This window comes from Schistosoma haematobium, chromosome 4 (genome assembly GCF_000699445.3).
Source record: "Schistosoma haematobium chromosome 4, whole genome shotgun sequence".
Classification (NCBI taxonomy): Eukaryota; Metazoa; Platyhelminthes; class Trematoda; order Strigeidida; family Schistosomatidae; genus Schistosoma; species Schistosoma haematobium.
The window spans coordinates 1,648,617-1,662,793 of NC_067199.1; the positions used below are offsets into that span (position 1 = coordinate 1,648,617).

The window sequence follows — 14,177 nt, forward strand, 5'->3', positions numbered from 1 at the left end:
AAAAATTATCTTCCAAGACTTATGATACGGTTTGCCTTACTTTCTTACGCCTGGTACTCCTCATGGAGGAGCATAGGTCGCCCACCAGCATTCTCAGGAACTCCCTAGTGTCGAAGAAGTTTCCATAACGTCCTCCTATTTACACTGCCAAACGCCTTTTCATAGTCAATGAAGTTGATGTACAGTGACGACTTCTATTCAACTGATTGTCCGACGATGATCCGCAGTGTCGCAATTTGGTCTGTGCACGACCGATTCTTACGGAATTCAGATTGTTGATCTGGAAGTTAGGCGTCTGCTGAGTCTTTCATCCGGTTCAGCAACACTCCGTTGAAGAATTGTTCTGGTACTGACAGTAGTGTAATGCCTCTGTAGTTTACACATTTGCATATGGAGTCAAACTACTGGTATTTTTCTACAGAACAAATATCAGTACCCTCGAATGATACATGAATATGGTTACTTGACAGGTATAGCAATTACCGACGTTGAAATATGATCTTTGAAACATTTCCTGTTTTTTCTTAGCATACAGTTTTGTGGATTGAGTAATGATTTAGGCCTGGTTACGAAACTACGAGTTCGCGCGCTTTGCAAAAAACTAAATGGCTTCAAGGTAGATTCCCTCGTGTTTTCGTATTAGTTCGGGATTACGCTTTGAAATTGCTTTAAAATGTTTATTTGTCTTTAGAGATAACCGTCTTTCCGTTTATGTTGGTAATCTTCCCCCGAATACTATACAAGGACATTTCGATTACATATTTGCAGGTTGTGATGTAGGTCCCCCTATTTTTTTTCATTTATAGTGTAGATAGAAAGTGTTAGATTAGTGAGAGACAAACAGACAGACGAATTCAAAGGGTATGCTTATGTAGATTTTAAAAATGAACAATCCCTACAGAAAGCACTAACTGTCGACGGTGCGGTATGTCACTGGTTCTCATTTTACTTTTCTGTTTAGATTGTCGACGGACGCTCTCTGCGAGTAAATCTCGCAGGCGAAAGACCTGGACGTGGTATGTTTATTTTCTCCCCGTATTTATGAAAGCTTCGTGTTGTGCATGTAAAACTTTGTGACTGACAGTTATTGGCAAGAAAACATAGGTAAACATTTATTCCTACTTTTAAACTCGAAAGTCTCTATTAACGCGAGTTGGCTTCATGCAGCAGACACTGTATTTTGTCAGAAGGTTGTTTTCCAAGCTTTTCTGCTAAACTGTCTTGTCTGGCATGTAAAGATGTTCTCAAATCCTGGTAGATATATTGATGTATTATTATGATGATCCTGTAATAGTTTACGAAATAGCCAGATGGTTACTCTTAACAAGCTCATATTCACAATTAGTGAGATTCAGTGGCTAAGAGATTTTCCTAATTGGGAAGGTAATGTACGTTGCACCATATATGATTTTCAATTATTCACTAATGCGAACGCAGTCAACTTGTAGTTTAAGGTACGTTTAGATCCTCGCCACCTAGAACGCTACAGCGCATTTAGTCTACTATAGTTTATTTACAACAGGAAACCTTGGTAACTTGAGTTTACAATACCCAGTTGAACTAGCCTTTCTGCGATTGGTTCTCAGCTACAACAGGTTTGTGTATACACAAATAATAAACAGGTAGTATGGGTCACTACCCAATATTCTACAGTGTCGAAAAAGTAAAGTGGATAGAGAATCTAACAATTACCGTCTATTATTAACATGGCATTCACAATAGCTATTTTAATGGGTTTGTGTGCCCGTCTTCTGTAACCAGAAATTTAATCAAGTTTTTTGATGACTTGTACTGTCACATGTTTTGCTGTATCTGCATTATCATGCTTTCACTATCTGAAGGTGGTTGTGGTGGTCAGGGTCAATGGGGTATGAACAACGGATATGGAAATCAAGGACGTGGTGGTTTCGGTAGTCATGGTCGCGGTGGTTTCGGAAATCAAGGACGTGGTGGCTTTGGAAATCAGGGACGTGGTAGACCTAGCATGGGTGGTGGACGGATGGGTGGGCATACTGTTTTTTTTCGTGACTTTTCATCTGGTTTGGTTAATAGGTTTATCTTTCCGACTCACTGTACCGATCAATTTATGTCTGTAAATAGGATCGAGCTTTTTGGGTTTGTCAGCTATAAGTATTCCAAAAGTTGTTTTTAGTGTGGTTAAAATCCCAGACATTTTTCATATAGAATAGGACTCGATTGTTTCGTTTTCACCACAGATGATTTTGTAACTACGTACTGGTGACTTGGATAAGCTTAATTTGATTAATTCACATGGATATTCATTTTCCCCCAAAACATTCACTAAGTATTTTTAATCGTTCTGCATGGTTTTTATGGTATTGAAAATGTGCATTCGAGTAACTTAACTGAGATGCTGAAGTTCGGTTATGATGTATTTTCTGATTCTAAGGTTTTCGCATTCAAACAAAGGATATAAGAGAACCACAGAATAAAACAATGAAAACTATGAGTCATTTCTAAGTGTAATGCTAAGCAGGATTATTCGGCCTAACTTAAATGTGTTATGCATAAAATGGATGTATATTTTTTAACAAACGTGTTTGATGGAATTAAAGGTGTAAATCTCTGTAAACTGAATAATTGTTACTCATTCGTTTATTGATAGCTTAACAATATCTACCAGCATGGTCGTAATGATCAAAGTCTGTGGGATCTCTTGACTAAACACACTGAGGTTCCTTTTTTAAAAGAACACGCCAAACCGTTAACATCAGTGCTTTACAAATAGTAAGATAATATAATCCATTTAAAACACAGACTTATATATTCGGCTGTCAGCCACATTTTACTTGACACTACTCGTCAGCTCAAGCCGACCTAGTTTACTCAGGTTTATGACTTGCACTCTAATGTCGACCGACCTACCTGACGAGATGGGAGTCGTGAGGGAACCCCAAATCTTTGCGTGCTATGGGTCACCAGCCACATATGGCTTACCTCTGACACCTTTTGGAAGTCGTCCCATTCTACCTTGTGGGTGTGGAACATTAGCCATTAGGAATAAAGGATATTCGTAGATTGCTAGTGTTCGACAATAGGTATCTTCGAAGCATTGCCCTTGTGTTTTGGGACCATGGAGTAAGCAATGTCTGGATAAGGATGGGGATTCTATTCGTGAGGTAGCTGGAATAGACATTACATATGCCGAACCAACCGCAACTGATCGATCTCTTATTGGCATATGTGCATCCTGTGTGGATTGCCTCGTTATTTCCTCAAGTCAAAATCATCATAAGCAGAGTTAGATGGGTGCAGCAGCGATGTACTATGAATGTCGTTCCTCCGAATCCCACATCATGCATTATTTACCGATGCTGGGACTGGTTGGAAAAAGTGGAGAGGTGGTCAGTTTACGATACGATCTTAGGGTGTGGACGAAAGCTTCATAGGACTGGGATATATCGGTTCATCCTGACTTCCTGATTGGGATCCTAGAGATGGTGTAACTTAGTGCCTTGAGACGTTATCAAACATGTCTCAAAATAGAAGCAAGCGGCGATCCTGCTGTGATTTTCTTTTGCTTTCTTCATATAGGTTAGGGAAACTTCGTTAACTGAGTCTTTTCTGTTTGTACTTTTCTTAACTGAACTGCTCTCTCAGTTTTCTACTCAGTTCATAATTCATCACACTATTGAAATCGAGTTCCTTTAATTATTAAGAGATTGTTTTTGTTTTTTAATTATATAAACACATAAACATTGGTACGAGGAGGCACCAAATAGATATGCGCCACATAAATCTTTCGATCTGTGTCGGGGCCGGGATACTCTACGGGTGCCCAAACCGAAGCAGGAATAAAAAGTCTCGAAATATTCCTCTTCCATATTGCTTTTTTTAGTGTTTGTTATAATCTTTTTCTTACGGTTAAAACCCAGCTATTCCTATTGCTTAGTATTCTTGGACATCAAATCACTCGACAAGTCCCCAAATCAGAACAGGAAAGAGATAATATTCCAAATAACAAGGTTAGATGGAAGCAAGAAGCACAGTAGGAAAAGCGTTAGTTTATTCTTAGTTTTTACATGAGAAGATTCCAGAGTATTCTCCAAGTATCGACTAGTGCTGATCGGATAAGAATTAGCCAATCAGCGTGCACCAAAGCAATCGTGCATTGAGTATGCTTTAATCCAGTCTATGTCCCGCTAACAGTGTTTTAAAATACTTTTTACCATTACGTATATATTATAATCTACAGATGAAATGTAAACTATAATTTTTGTTTAATATGTAATAGTGGTTTAACATTTCGATGATGTTCGGCTTATCAATTGTCATTACATTATTTGGCTCATAATTCGTTACAATCACTGTTAGTTTAGGTAACTAGATAAATATTTTTATCATCTATATAAAATATAGCTAATATACTGTTTATTTGTATTTTAAACCAATTATTCTTCGTTACCAAATTGAATTTGAGAAATCTTTATTTCTTGTTTATGTTTTACTACTAGAAAGTTATGGACGTCCAAATAGAGGCGGAATGGGTGGGTTCGGTGGACAACGACAAAGTTACCATCCTCCAGGACTGTCACGAGAGGAATTAAATGAACCTAGTATCAGGAATCCTCAGTCAAATTCTACGGATTCAACCAGTAGTGGTTCGGGTGGTGATCGACCTAAACTAAACCTAAAAATCAGAGAGACCCCTGTAAATACAAATGATGATCGACAATTATCAGAGCGTGCCCGTGCGATATTCGGAGTTGGGCGTCCTCGAGAAGCTAGTCCGATTCGAGAAAAAAAGTAGTTAAAGTGTGCATCTGAATTTAGTACTTATCTAGTTTTGATTCGGTTCCATTCTCATGCTTCAGTTTTACGAAGTTTTGAAGTATAACCTGTTTAGTAAACGTCCTAAAGTTAGTCAATCGATCGTATGAAACGTACAACTAATCACATGTGAATCATTTCAAGCGGCTACGTCAGATTAGCAACGTTCGAATGCCATACTTAAAAGACAACGGGTTTGAACTTTGACTCAATTCGTTAAGTGTGTAAATTACCTTTAATCGATTTCGTTGTCGTACTTTTGTCGATTTTTCAATTTCATCTTAAGCCTACTAATTATTTCGTACTTCATTTGTAACTTTGTTACAGGTTGGGTTCTGAAGAAAATGCAACCGGTTCTAGTTAATGAGATAAGATCATTTATATTCAACCAAAGCAACTTGACAATTGTTTTCACCAACATTTCTACGAATATGTGTATTTTGCTTATTTAATTCAAACATTTCACCCCCCGTTTTTTCTTACATTACCACATGAATATATACATATATATTTCTGTGTATGAACTAATTTCATCTTAAAAGTGTTACTTTTTCAATTTAATCTTTTTCTCATTGTATTCACATTTTAGTCTTTGAACCTCATTGTCTTTTCAAATCAAAACGTTTAAATGTACAGGTTGTCCAAGGTTTTTTTTCCCGTCAGTTCTACTGTTTGGTTAGAATCTTTTTAAAACAATAGTTCTATTTGTTGTTGTTGTTGTGCTAATTGTCATTGTTGTTTGATTGTAAAAACAAGCTTATCTCCTTGGTAATTGTCAGACAATTTACCCGTTTTCGTTTTCACTATTTGTCTTCATATATGCATGTGTGTGTATGTATGTGTATACATCCAAGTGGGTTGTTTGTTTGTTTTTCTTCTTTCTTTGTTACTGAACAAATCATATACATCATTCAATTATCTTCTATATTACTGAATCTGTTTAGGAGAGCATATGTAAAAATAAGAGAATACAATAATCTACTCTCAAAGAGAGACAAAAAACTAATAATAAATTCCTTTTTATAATAGATTTTGTTTTACAATAAAAGAATGAATGATTTATACTGTTTTTTGTATTTAGATTACATAGATGGTGATTGGAGGTAGTCGACAGGAAACCCTTTACCCGGGTTTCGTGCTACTTGGCACTCGTCAGCAAGGTGTACCTGTAATCTTGAGGGAACTGGTGCTCCCTGGCGGATTCGATCTCGTGTCACCCAGCTTCCGTCAGAGAACACCAGTTCCCTCAAGATTACAGGTACACCTTGCTGAAGAGTGCCAAGTAGCACGAAACCCGGGTCCAGGGTTTCCTGTCGACTACCTCCAACCACCATCTAATCTCAATATCAGTCAGTCAGTAACGACGTAGAACTTCGTACGTACGTACATCAGTTCGAGTTGCCACACCACATTAGCACAGAGATGCAGTTGTCGATTCAAATCCCGTAGTGGTAGAGGTAATAAGAGTATAAGCAGTAATCGGGAAGATTAGGGTTTGGAAATGTTATTTAAAGAGTATAATCCAGTGAAATAAATTTGGAAAGAGGAAAAAAGGGACATGAATTCAGAAGATTAGAATTTGGGAGAACACAGAGAGTGGATGCACCTGCGCCATTGCAAACGATTTTGGGCCATGTCATTCAGGGTCTCTAACCATCGGTTGTTATCATCTCGCGGTCTCCAACCAGGTAGTCAATATATAGTGCCCGCAGTGTCGAGTCACCTACCTAGACTGATAACCACATTGCAACATGATCGATAGCATTCGATCTGCACTGAATAAGGACTAGACACGCATGATCAGTCAATTGTGATTAGATTACATAGTTTACCTTATTCTTATTCTTCTTTATTATTTTATAGGTAAGACTTGTGAATGGGTAGACGTTTCATCTGTGATTATTGTGACAAATCGTTTCCAGATAATCCAATTAATCGAAGAAATCATCTTAAAGGTGTACAACATCAACAAGCTCGTAAATTACATTATGATAAATTTCTTGGTAGGATTATAAATTATGAAATGTGATTTCATTTTATAAATATATATATAGATCCTAAAGAAAAACTTAGTATAGAGAAAGCAAAGAAACCATGTATAACATTTCGTAATTCTGGTACATGCGCTTATGGTCCATTGTGTAAATATTCTCATATAACCATCGAAGAGATCCGTATATTAGAAGAGAAATCTAGTAAGATAATAATAGTTTTGTTTATTTATCAAAATTTAGATGCTGAACTTCTTGCTTCATCTTACTTAAATCATTTAACATCTGAAGTGAATATTGATAATCAAATTAATATATTAGAATCAAAATTAATATCTAGGCGTGATAAACAATCAAATTCTGGATCAACTCAACAATTTCATATTCCAGAAGGAATACAACTATTATATCTACCTCCGTCATTGTCTTTACATTAAATATTCCAGATAGATGCCTGATTTTATCTTTCAAAGGATTTGTGTATATCGAAAATTCATTTGAGGATTCCACGTGTTTCTATAGTGAGGTTTTAATTTATAGACAAACCAATCAGATTTCAAATAGCGAGTTATAGATTTTGGCATCAACTTCTGACTTCTCACACTAATTCATAAACCTATTTAGACCTTTTTAAGTTGGTGCAATTTCTCAAGGTCACTATGACATCACTCAAAGGTTGTCCATAAATTCTAACTCCACTTTATGGGGCTTCTCTGACGGTTAAAGGATTTTTGTATATTTACGCTATGGAAAATAAAGTACTTATTACTTTTTAGGCTGTTTGGCCTATTACTCTTTTCTTTTCAAATATATTCTGTTTGTTCGGGTTCTTTTAGTTAGTCGAGGGAGGGATTTAATCGTGAATAAGATGATCTTGGTTGTTGCTAGAAGTATAAGGGTGGAGGGATATTTCTTCTTTAGGGGTCTGAAAACCCGGACTTTTGGTGACCATAGAGATCTGGGAGCGTGATCTCCTGAGCCCGGTCACTTATGGCATTTCTGTGGGACTTTTTTGGACTGTTAGCTCCGCACTTCGACAGGCCTTACCGCTGGAGACTAAAATCCATGGGTAAAGTGAGGTGTGACACTTCAGGGTTGACCTTTTCTAACCCCTTTCGTTGTGAGAATACAACATCACTGTCCGAGGGAAGTACCTTACTGCCGTAGCGCCCCTTTGCACTCGGCAGTACGACTTCACCATCGTGCCTTAATTTACTGCTTTTAATCTTACCGTTCTCCAATCGACCTGCCTGGTATAGTAGAGTTTAAAGGAGCATTTGTTTTAACCAATATACCACGTCAAGATAGCATTTACAGTCGAGTTCATTCAATTCATATAGCCCCCACCAGCGCAAATACTACAACCTGAATTCTAAAAGTTTAAGCAGTTAGCATAATAACATTTAGTTTATTGAGTGAAGTATAAGGTGCTTCTTTTTTAATAGTTTTTCTTGGATTACTGATATTGTTGCACATGTAATCAACATACAAGTACATCAACGAAATGTTATATGGTGACGTGTTTCATCTTTCTAATTTGAAAACCAAGTAAATGACCGAATCACATTGCTGTAAGAAGAGCCAAACAGACGTAACGCATTAATGTATGTATTCTTTGTAACCTAGATCACTGAGTTTTCTAAACGAAGGTATTTGCAATACGTTTGAATTACATCTATTTACAACACAATTGTTTCTAACAGATTCTCAAGTTCCGCATTGTGTGCTACGGTCGCCAACGCTCTTCAATACTAGCTCGATAAAATAAGTGTATATCACTACTATTGTTTACTGAACAATCCAAGCAATAAAATTACACTAAGTGATTATTACTTGTTTTCTTTTCGCCCGAGAACTCACATCAGCAATGTCAATTTTTATTGGTCACTAATAGACCCGAGAGTATGTTGATATAAGACAGGACCTGGCATGACTGCTTAATCAGAGATACTTATACACAGCGACTTTTTAATTCATACAAGTAAGGAAGAGTGGTGAAATTCCTAGTGAGATGACAATACAATTAGCGATTACCACAGTGTGTAAGATAGAGCGACCAATAGCAGTGGGAATCTGTTAGGTTGCGAAGGCCGAGGTAACGATTGTTGCGGGAAAATCCGTCAGTTAATTCACTAGAATATAAATTGAAAGTCATTTTGTTTTCTTGACTCCAATAAATTACCCGCAGTTTTTTGTATGAGGTATGGTTTGGACGTTGTGTTGAAAAGCAGTATCTGTACATTTTTTAAAACCATTTTGGATGCTTATTTTACTGTTTGGGAACTTAATCTTGTGATTCTATTGATTTAACTCGATCATAACTGGCATTCATTACTTCGCCTCTTTAAGATCCTTCGTAAGTTGAATAAGTAAATGAATGTATGCAATCGTCAATTCAGTCAAGGTAGAGTGTAACATAAATGTTTGTTACTCTAAGTTTCTATAATATGACGGGATGACGAGATAAAGTTAACAAAGTAAGTAATATGTGTAGTGAGAATGACTTAACTTTGAGAGTATGATTTGGAAAGACAATAAAAAATTATAAGTGGAGGAATAATGTGACTCATAGGATATAGAGTAAATCCATCTGTTCCAGCGTGGCTCGTCCTGATTAGTGAATTGTAATTTAGCGTAGATGGGAGGTGTATGAAGATAAATCATAGTTGGCTTTTGTCACATTAATACCAGCTGACAACCTATTAAAAAACCTAGAAATAATGGATCTCTGTCTTGGTTTATTAACAGTGCACATCTGTAGATAATTGAGAAATAACACAATACCTTTGTTGAATTGTAAATGATTTAAACGAATAGTAACATTCATGGAAAACAGGTTACTAAATACAAAAATTCGGATTTGTAAGTTATATATTAAAACTCAATCTAAAATAGCAAATATATCTACATTACCGCCAACCACCCAATTCGAATTATTTTATTTACGATCTACGACCATAGGTTATGATGCCTTTGTACGGCCGAGATTGGGGAGAGGCAGCTCTCCCTCTCGAAATGATCGCACATGGCCACGTGCATACAATCACTGCATTCTCGCGGCGGGGATGTTTACGAAATTGAGAAGACGAAATGCGAGTGCCCGGCGATTTAACCGGGTTGGTGGATGTGGAGGACCCGCCTAGAAGAGTTAGAAAACCCTGACTACAACCCCATAGTACACATAGACTCCAGGATTCTGAAGGAACAAATGGCGTATGAACTAATCATCGATCACCGGCTACCGTGGGACAGCATCTCCTGATGTTGCTCCATCGTCTTGTGGGTCAGATGTTTAGGTCGAAGGCTCCGGGTATGGCCTAATTAAACCACCTGCTCCCGTCAAGACACTAGGGCAGTATTACAGCCCACATACAAATCAAATGGCGTGTGTGGCACTTATGTATTTGATGCCCCTTTGTCCTAATATTTATGTGTTCAAATAAATAATAAATGATCATTAACCGACTAACTTGAATCTCATCTGTTGATGTTGTTAATTTGCAAATTTTTTCTATTATTAAGTAATACAATCGTAACACACTATTTTTTTTTAATGAGCACAAATCAACCCATAGTTACGTCATATCTATATGAGATAATCTTCAACATGTATTATCTTCATAACTAAGCAGAACTAATCAGTCAGTCAGCAACGTGGAACTTCGTACGTACGTACATCAGTTCGAGTTGATTAATGTTTACATAATTATTATCAATTATTATATCTATCATTCATCGATGTCTTATTTTTATGAGGTGCATTTATTACAACTTATTGATTTCATAATCCATTTCGAGACATTTCAAGAAATCTATATAACTAACTCTTCAAAAAGACCATCGCATTGTATCACTTATAATGTGAAATTATAAACACTATACTCTTTGTATCCAAATCATTCTTAACCTGGTAATAGAGTTACGTAATCATTATGAAGGATTTCTGTCTGTTGGAAATATGTATCTGACGCGAGAAAAAAAACATACAAATCAGCTTTCATTTAGTAATTTTGCTTACAGAATACACTTTATACTATAACTTCTAAATGTTTGTTTAACGAAGATAACTTTTTAGTGTAAACGGTGATTTCCGTCATAAAACGATATTAATTAAATAACCAGAAAGCGCATAGTATCAATTATATGTCACTCCTCAATAATGAACGAGAAATTTCATAAAAGAATGTTGGTTCCTCTACTACTGAATGCTCGAAGGATCCGTTTCTTGTGGATCGACAACTTATTCTTTTGAACGTTTGACTTTCAGTCACAAGGTGCTATATTCCAACCCCACCCCACATCAATTTGATCCAATAATTAGTATCAATACATCTCAACTTTACTACGTCTCGCATACTCACTTACCTGGTGAACTATTCAGTGTAGTTGTTTTATTTGTTTTCTTGTTAGGTGGTAAATAAATCCACAAATTTAGGTCACTTTTTTTTCTTAAGAGATAAAATAGGATGAAGTAATAAGTCTCTAGAAGGTAGTCTTTTTGAGTTTTTTTTTCGTCGTATTTTCAGAGGTTAGATTAAAAATATTGTGATCCTGTATAAACAGTAGTTGTCAATTTGAAATTTAGTAACAAAACGATTCAAATAGTTAAGGTTCGATCTTTTAAATCAGCTGTTCCACCAGGGTGCTTGGTATCTGTGTGGTCACGCCACAGTATTGAGCTGTACTATTCAGATTGTGGCGTTAAGGCCTATATGGTGTCTGGTTGTCCTATGAAGCGGGATCGAGTTGTACTGCTCAGGTTATAAAGTTTAAGCCCGGATTGGGCCGTACTAATTGGGTTGTCACGTGAAAATTTGGATGGTGTCTAGTTCTCCCAAAAATCAGGAAATCAGCGAAATACTCAACACGATAATATTTATCTAAAGTATACAATAATCAGATTTATTTACCTTCACTACCTAGCTGTTTAGTTAAATTGATCATTGTTTGTCAACAGTTTAACATAGAACCACAGTAGTAGGTAATAGAACATTCCTGTCTTGTTCGGAAAAGACTAAATGAATGGTAACCTCCAGGGATTATTTATTGAAAATCGCAAGAAAAAAGATTCTAACAGAATAGCATGAATTCATTTTATTTCGTTTAGTTCTCGTCAACTGCTTACTACCTGTGATATTTAAAATCATAGTTACATAATGGGTTTAAATTAATTACATGAGAGTTTGATTAGAAGTGATATTGATGATACATTAGTATAGTATAGCAAGGGTGAAAATGAATTTAATAGAATGAATATGGTAAATAAATACCTTATGTGATGAAAGAACATTCTACAACATTGATTGTGACAACAGTTCAAACGGCTAGAAACAAGTGATTACATAATGAATAAATATTGATAGATGGTGGTTGGAGGTAGTCGACAGTAAACCCTGGACCCGGGTTTCGTGCTACTTGGCACTCTTCAGCAAGGTGTACCCGTAATCTTGAGAGAACTGGTGCTCCTTGGCGGATTCGACCTCGTGTCACCTAGCTTCACAGTCGATAGCATTCGATCTGCTCTAATACGGACCAGACATGCATGACATTGATCGCCACCCACTGATCAATCAATTGTGAAATACTGATAGGAATATGGTGAGTAGAGCTCAGTTAAGAAAACAAGGTTAATAATCTGGAAGATAGTTGAAATAAAACGCAATGATGTAATAAATACAAGAAAGAGTTTAAAGAAGAAGATGCAACGAAGGAATGTTTGCCACCAAGGAAAGGAAAGGCAAGATTAATGACCATCTCCTTTTGAACATACAAGTCAGGATTCTGACGCCTGATAGCAACGGCTTCAGAAGACTGGAGTTTAGCTGTCTTTCACTTGTTCTGAGGCTTTCTGGAACATGTTCAACAAATCTAAGATATGCGGTCCTTTCTGTTTGGCCAATGTAGCTGCTTTGGCAGGTACACGTAAATTTATAAATAAAGTTGGCGATAACATGTATGTATTATATACTTATTATGTAACTAGATTATATATGTTCATATTTCTCCTATAATACCTTTCATTTGACCTATTCACTATTGCCACACGATTTATTTCTCTTAATTTATTCTCATTGTTTAATTTACAGTCCCCCTTACTTACAACCACTTTTGGCTTGAACTTGAATAGTTGTTACTTTGAATTTTATGGTATGATGCAGTTTGGTTTGTTTGTATATGAACTAAGTATGTTTGAAATATAATATCCATACGATAGGTGCCGATTATTTTGTTCTGAACTCAACGAGTAGGGCAAAGGGTGCAGCTACTAAATCGAGTTGACTAAATGCTACGACTGTTGGTCAGTGTGTCATTGATTCCCTCAGAGACAAGCTTATAGTGATCAGTATTCTGATTGGCAGTTCTGTCACGTGATATTTAACAGGGCCATAAATCATAACAATTCCGCTTTACACAATGACATCTTAGGAATTCTCTCCCATACAACCATGAATGAGTAAGACAATAATATACGGGAATTACTATGGAAATTTATTATCTATACTTTGATGAATATAAGGAATAATTTTAGCCGAACAATATCACACTACCTTCTTTATTTATGCAAATGATCATGTTTAAAAGAGAAACACTGAAGTATAAATTGATGTTCATTCTTTTCCATTAGATGTGATAGTAGCATTGCATATACTTGAGTCTGTACTCATTTAAATTTATTAGGCAATTCCGTAACAATTCACTTATATGTTCACGTGATTAGCTCTACGTTTCTATGATCATGTATCCTTGATCACATGTTACAGCCTACACATATATTCTCCTTACTAGCCTAAATGCTAATTGCATGGATTCACTGGACGACTCATTGCTTAGTTATATAGATGTTCTTCTTAAGTCCTATTCATTCATCCATCCGTATTCGCTATTTGTGTTAGTTTTTTCTTAGTGTGCTTCGTATCTTTATCTTCCGGAATTTATACACCCTTGGGAGTTATCTAAAAACAGTTTTCAGTATGAGTGATATACGAAGCATTCAAATTGTTTAAATGAGAATCCACTATAACGTAGTCGTTTGCTCTTATTGATCATGCACTGCATTAAGCAGTATAGTAGCGCTAATCAAAACTTCGACTTAGTGACATTGTCATAGGAGTGCAGTTAGTATTTTTGGAGATAAATAATTAAATCAAAAAATATATGCTTCCAGGTTTTCAATGATGGTTTAACATCAATCGGTTCATGATCTCAGTCAAAAACTTAAGTCTCCACAACCCTTAAACTGATAATATAACAGTAATTGATGCTATTAGTGTGAAATTCTTAGTTCTATAGTAGATTAGCGATAGGCTTAGTGATGCAGATTTTAAACTTGGTTAATTAGTAACTTTTATCTCGAAATTGCAGATACGTGCTACTTACTGTTATAAATTGTGCCCT

At 36.2% G+C, this 14,177-nt stretch overlaps 2 protein-coding genes across 6 annotated transcripts; both read left to right on the forward strand.

The window, feature by feature from the left end:
* Nucleotides 1–576: 576 nt before the first annotated feature.
* Nucleotides 577–5,785, forward strand: EIF4H_1 (Eukaryotic translation initiation factor 4H; the record flags this gene model as incomplete). Of its 5 annotated transcripts, none has more annotated exons than XM_051215436.1 (7): nucleotides 577–616; nucleotides 692–776; nucleotides 812–925; nucleotides 962–1,016; nucleotides 1,842–2,003; nucleotides 4,476–4,776; nucleotides 5,119–5,785. In XM_051215436.1, 6 exons carry the CDS (start codon nucleotides 606–608, stop codon nucleotides 4,769–4,771), a joined length of 723 nt encoding a protein of 240 aa, XP_051065939.1. In that variant the 3' UTR covers nucleotides 4,772–4,776; nucleotides 5,119–5,785. The 5 variants fall into 5 exon arrangements, with proteins under 5 accessions (XP_051065939.1, XP_051065938.1, XP_051065940.1 ...); XM_035730946.2 differs by having other exon boundaries at nucleotides 606–616; nucleotides 4,476–4,767; XM_051215435.1 differs by having other exon boundaries at nucleotides 962–2,003; nucleotides 4,476–5,785.
* An 882-nt stretch (nucleotides 5,786–6,667) lies between these two features.
* ZMAT5 (Zinc finger matrin-type protein 5) lies at nucleotides 6,668–10,304 on the forward strand (the record flags this gene model as incomplete). Its single annotated transcript, XM_012943142.3, has 3 exons — nucleotides 6,668–6,794; nucleotides 6,846–6,986; nucleotides 7,026–10,304. The coding sequence occupies 3 exons, from the start codon at nucleotides 6,668–6,670 to the stop codon at nucleotides 7,217–7,219; spliced, it is 462 nt and encodes a 153-aa protein (XP_012798596.1). The 3' UTR covers nucleotides 7,220–10,304.
* Between the last annotated feature and the right edge of the window lie 3,873 nt (nucleotides 10,305–14,177).